The sequence below is a fragment of the Pygoscelis adeliae genome, unplaced genomic scaffold (assembly GCF_000699105.1).
Source record: "Pygoscelis adeliae isolate BGI_AS28 unplaced genomic scaffold, ASM69910v1 Scaffold300, whole genome shotgun sequence".
Classification (NCBI taxonomy): Eukaryota; Metazoa; Chordata; class Aves; order Sphenisciformes; family Spheniscidae; genus Pygoscelis; species Pygoscelis adeliae.
The window spans coordinates 2,751,189-2,756,599 of record NW_008824004.1 but is presented as its reverse complement, the minus strand read 5'-3'; the positions used below and the strand labels follow the sequence as shown (position 1 = coordinate 2,756,599).

Sequence of the window (5,411 nt, the reverse complement as noted above, 5' to 3'; positions counted from 1 at the left end):
AGAGCTTGCTCAGATCCAGCCACCTTTGGGTGGAGTTCAAGCTGAAGATTTTTAATGTCAGTAAAACCCTTACCTGAATTTTGTTTACAGTCTAGCATTAAAAAAGACCTATATGGTCTCCTGCTGCCCACCTCTCACTCTACCTGTGCTGAGGGTTGAGAATACCCAGCCCTCTTTGACCCACTTTTGCTGCAGCAGGAGCTGATTCCCCATCCCTGTGGCTTCCAGCAGTGATGCTGGCATCTGGCCTCATTCCTTACCAGCTCCCACATACGCACTTTTGGCTTTGCTGACTTACACTTAAGCGATGCCCTTCCCACCCTATTTGCCAGACAGCACCTTATTAATACTCCACCTGTAAATCAAAGCCAATGGGTTCTTCTATGTCTGCGCATCCACAGAATTAAAAAAAAGAAATGAACAGAACGTGTCCCTGTCTCTGAGTTTCACCATAAAAACCTTCCACATAGATTGCAGTACCTTTTTCCCCTTCTTGTGTCATTTATCTACAAAACTGGTGCTCTGAAAATAATGCTTAAGAATAATCACTCTACTATTAGTGTAACTCATCAGCATTATCAAGAAACACTTTTCTTCAGCATAGACGGTATTTACCGGCTTTCCTCTCATCTTTTTTCCCTTTTTTACCTTGCATTTTTTTCTTTTTTGTTCAGCTTGCCACACGGTGGCAGCTGCTTCCTATGTTCTAGTGGTCACAGCCACAAAAAAAATGGTACAAGCGAGATTTCTTCTGGAAGTGCATTAGGATGGAAAAATCAACAGACCTTGTTGCATTTAGGCAGTGGGAAAGAGGGTCCTGCCATGTCATGCAACTAGTTCATGAAATCAACAGGGGAGGGGGAGCAGAGCCCCACATCTAAATAAACTGTGTTTTGGGAAAATTCAACCTTGGCTTCAGGAAAATTCTCCTTACCGAGAAAACACTATCTTTAGGCTTGAAAGAGTTCAAATAATGTAAAGTAAATCCAGGCTAACATTTTTTCCTCCTGAAACAAGCCATTGCTACTGCACCATAATGAAAGCCTACGAACGGACGCAATGGCTCAGAATACTAAGCATCTGGTTTTATTTATTTTGTAACAATTTGCAAAGAAGAATAACCTCTGCTTGTTGAGGGTGGGTATGATCCAAGTACAAAAAAGTTGAAAGATTTAATAAGGTCCTTCAAGGAGCTCAGAGACTATAGTAGAGCTGGGGATGGATCCCAGTCCTTTCATTACTGAGGTTTCACTGGAGCACAATGCCCAGGCTACCATTTATAACTGTTACATTTTCTTGATTGTTCATAAAGGTTCCGATACAGACAACAGATTAAAAGACATGGAGTTCCCCGTGCTTGAAAATAGAGTATGTAATCACCCTGAATTTCTGAATGGAAGTGTAAAAAATCATGAATTTTGTGGTGGATTTACTTTTGGAAGCACAGGTAACTGCCAGGTAAGAATAATCTAACTTTGAGTGTAAGCAGGTCAAATGACAATTTGTACTTTCAAGGCTCAGAAATAGCTTCAGCAATTCAAGGCTTCTGCGTGAAGCATAAGAACTGAAGTACACATAGCATTTTTTCTTCGCTCACACAGTCAACCAGAATAGCAAGGAAATTGCACAGGGTAATTTCACCTTCCTTTCAGAACTGCGTGCTGACATATCCTACTCATAGTAGCCTAGTGTTGTGAATACCCCATCCCACCTGAAATAAAGCCTGTGATATACTACCTGGACTTCCCTTTGTTCCTAGAGACAGAGGGGAAACTAGTGACTGTTTCTGGTGCAGCCTGGAGTTGTACCACATCTTTATTTAATCCCTTGATTAAATAAAGCTTGAAGTGCTTCCAGTTTTCTAATTTTCACAAGTATATGAAAAGACTTTTAAAATGTGGTTTTCTTAATGGAGGGTATCGTGTTGGGAGCTTTTCAATAAAAAGCTGGTAGCTACTTGGAGACAGAGTCAGAAAGCAAATGCTGCTCTGTCTGAGCAGGTGTTCAAGACTGCCGGTGCAAATGATGCCTTTGGGAGTGTGGACAGTGCATTCATTGATAGGCATACAGATCACTGGACGTAGGTATTCATCTCCTGCCATGCCTGGATTTTAAGAAACAGCGTTATAACAATTATATTAATTTTGTCCAGGATCAAGTAGGTCAGAGGATGTGGAAAATTGAGAAACTTCCTTTTTTTGTGTGTAATTGGCTTCACGGTGATCTGGGGACATTCCCACATCCGTGATTGGTGGTTGTGTCTCTCTTCTTCAGACCAGAGGAATGGCCTAGATGCTTGGAAACAACTTTCCCCCTCCCCCGTTTTTTTACTCCAGCAGGTCTAATAAAACACTCTCCCTCTCTCTACAGCCCTTGCCTCAGTCATATTTTGAGGCCTTCAGAGTTACCACAATATTATTCCTGCCAGTATTTTGTTGTTTGCATGTCTAGTGCCTCCATCACTAAAGGAGTCACGTTATTCTCTCTTCTCCTCTCTAGGCTGAAGTTGGAGGACCTCTGGTCTGCCAAGATAAGGACAGATTTGTCCAATATGGAGTCACATCTTGGGGACTGGACTGTACCCAGCCATCAAAGCCTGTTTTTGTCCGAATTCCTAGTTTTGTTTCTTGGATCAAGAATGCAATGATTGCCCACTGAATCTGGATGCAGGCTAGCTTTTCTGGAAAGCAGTCCCTGTGTCAGAAACAGCATTCCAAATATAGTTTTAAAATTGTAATAATTCATAAGAATCTTAAATAAATAACATTACTGGCTGAGCATAAGTAGTTATTGCAAAGCAATAGCCAAGTTGACCAATTATTACTGTTGGTCAGTGTGTCTGTGTTTTGCCTGGGTAAGTCAATCATGTTGCATGTGGCAGCAGCTATAAGGTTCCTATTTCACCCTTCTCTTTTGAGACATGCTCCAACGCATGAAAGTGGCTTCCTCTTTGTTCAGATACCCGCTTTTTTCCTCTGTGCATGCAAGCAGCTGGCCTATCTCTGTGTATAAGGTCTTCCCTGTGCAAGAAACTTTATCCCATATCAGGCCTGTCCTTGTACCCATCACTGGCATCTGCTCCCCTTTCTGTGCTGCTCCAGGAATAAGAAAGTAACAACCAAACTCAGCCACTGCCTTGGGTAAGAAAAGGCCAAGCTAGACTGTGCCCTTGCTGCCAGGAGCTGGATGAAGGCCTGGTGAGGTTGCTTCTTCTTGGGGCTAATTCCCCCCACTCTCACCACCCAAGCAGAGCTTTGCGCTGCACTGTGCAATCATCTAACCTTCGTAGATTAGATGTTTGCATGGAAAAAACAACTATCCATTCCAGCAGGCAAAGCAGTGAGTTGGATGGCATATAGTATGGGTCACATGTTTGTGAGGCACTAGCACAGAAATCCTGCTCTCGCTTGTGACACCAACAGTTCAGCCCTGACATAGAGTTCAGGAATTAAAAGAAACTGCTCTTTCGGTTTATTTCCAGAAGAGGCAAGGATGTCTCAGAGGGTTGGAGAAGTGAAGCCAGGGCGCTGGTGCTTGCCTTATCGTGCTTGCCTTATATTGCTTGGCAGCTCGTGCTCCTGTGCGCTCTGTGGCAGGGAGGTGGAGAAAGAAAGGGCACCCCCAGGTTAGTCAAGCCTCCCAGAGTCACGGAACCTGGCCTCGTTGCCACCCAGAGCAATGGAAAAGGACTGCTATTGAAGCTGTCAGGAAAGGCTGGGTTAGAGAAAGGCTCTTCAAGCAGTGACCAAAGGCAATTGCTGAGTGGGACATGCTCCAGCAGCATCAGAAATCAACAGAAACCCACCTGTCCCATTGACTCCAAGTCAGTTACCAAAGCTAGTTCCAGCATTTTCAGCTGTTGTTCCAATTTTCTGTGTATCATTTAAAAACATACCACTTCCAAACAGTATATGTATAGCAGAAGAAATGTACACCTCCTACGGACCTGTAATCTGAACAAGGATTTCTGTATTTTTTTAGTCTTCCAGTTGTTTGCCTGATTTAAAGTATATTATAAATCTATATCTAGTATTTAGGTACTTTATTATTGCTGTAAAGAACTCTACAGAGATCAGGCTCTATAAACTCATTTTGGGATTTTTAAAAAGCTAGAGTGAAAAAAAAAAATTTGCAGACTCTCTACTCACTCCTTGATCTTCTCCATCAATTCTTTATGGTTTCCATTATGACCCACTCATCAATTTCCTTTGCTCATCATGATACTGTTTGAATAGCTGTTCTTTAACCCAGTCTTTCTTGACAGCATGTTTTTCTTGGATTCCTTCCAGATCCTGAATATTGTCCCCCCTCTCTGACCTCCTGCTCTCCTTTCATCCAGCCTGCCCTTGGTTGTGTACCCCCACAGCAGCCATAGGAACAGGCCACCTTTTTAAAGGACGTGGCCCTTAGTGTGAAGTTTCTCACACTATCACAGACCTCTGTGCTCTGGCCCAGAGGAGCTGGAGATGGTGGTGAGTCTCTTCCACTTTTCCCTGTGCGATCAGCTGAACATGTAACAGGCTGTCACAGGGGAGCATGTTTCAGGCTACAACCACTTCTGCAGCCTGGTGTTACCATTCACCTCACTTAATCAACCTATGAGACAGGGTTGGAGAAAAAGCTGAAGTGTGAATGCAGAAACAGATCTTTTTGCTCTGTCACCAATATAATGCACTCTCTAGTTGCACAAGTTTTCTGCTCAAGTACAGTACTCGGTGCATCTCTCCCTAGTTGTCCTGTGGTAATACAGCCCCAAAGGCTTTTCTTGAGTTGTACGCTCAGTAAACTTGGATACTTTCAGAACCTGTTGAGCGCAATGTTTCCTGGAGCACATGAAAGGCTTGCTGCCATCTGGCACTTGCTTTCTATTCCCCGTGTACTGTTTTTGTAAGTTCTGCCAGTAGTGCTGTTCCTTCAAAAAACATTGGCACAAATTCTCTGTAATAACTGGCCAGACCCAGAAATTGTTCCTGTTTCTCTTGGTGCCTGTAAGCCATTCCCCAGTGCCAGTAGGCATTGCCTAGTGGAAATTTCAGGTACTTGGTACCATCTTTTGCTAGCAGATGCTGAACTGTGCCTGCTGGGGGTCTGCTAACCTAGGCGATACCATTGCCTGCAGAGGTTTTGTACAGTCTGCCTGTAATTCACAGATTGCAGTAGCACAGACGTGTGCAGCTGCATACTCTTCGTGGAACCCAACAACCCAGCACATTTGTCACTGAAATGCTGCAGCTGTTTCATGTAAACCAAAGGCTATTGTTCTTGATTTCAAGGTTTAAAAAAGGCCATTCTCCCCAGATGCTCTTGTCAGAGTACCTGTCAATACTATTTGCTTGGATTTGGGTGACCGTCAGTGTAGCTCTCCCTGGACACTAATAAATATGACAGTTTTCATGTCACTATGTATCACA

The 5,411-nt window shown here is 43.4% G+C and overlaps 1 protein-coding gene across 1 annotated transcript in view; it reads left to right on the top strand.

Moving 5' to 3' along the window:
- LOC103918280 (plasminogen-like) overlaps positions 1 to 2,658 on the top strand; it is a 31,429-nt gene extending 28,771 nt beyond the window's left edge. The window contains exons 18-19 of the mRNA XM_009325572.1: positions 1,313 to 1,458; positions 2,500 to 2,658. Coding sequence (XP_009323847.1) covers positions 1,313 to 1,458; positions 2,500 to 2,658 — 305 coding nt within the window. The remainder of the gene's footprint in view (positions 1 to 1,312; positions 1,459 to 2,499) is intronic.
- Positions 2,659 to 5,411: the final 2,753 nt, after the last annotated feature.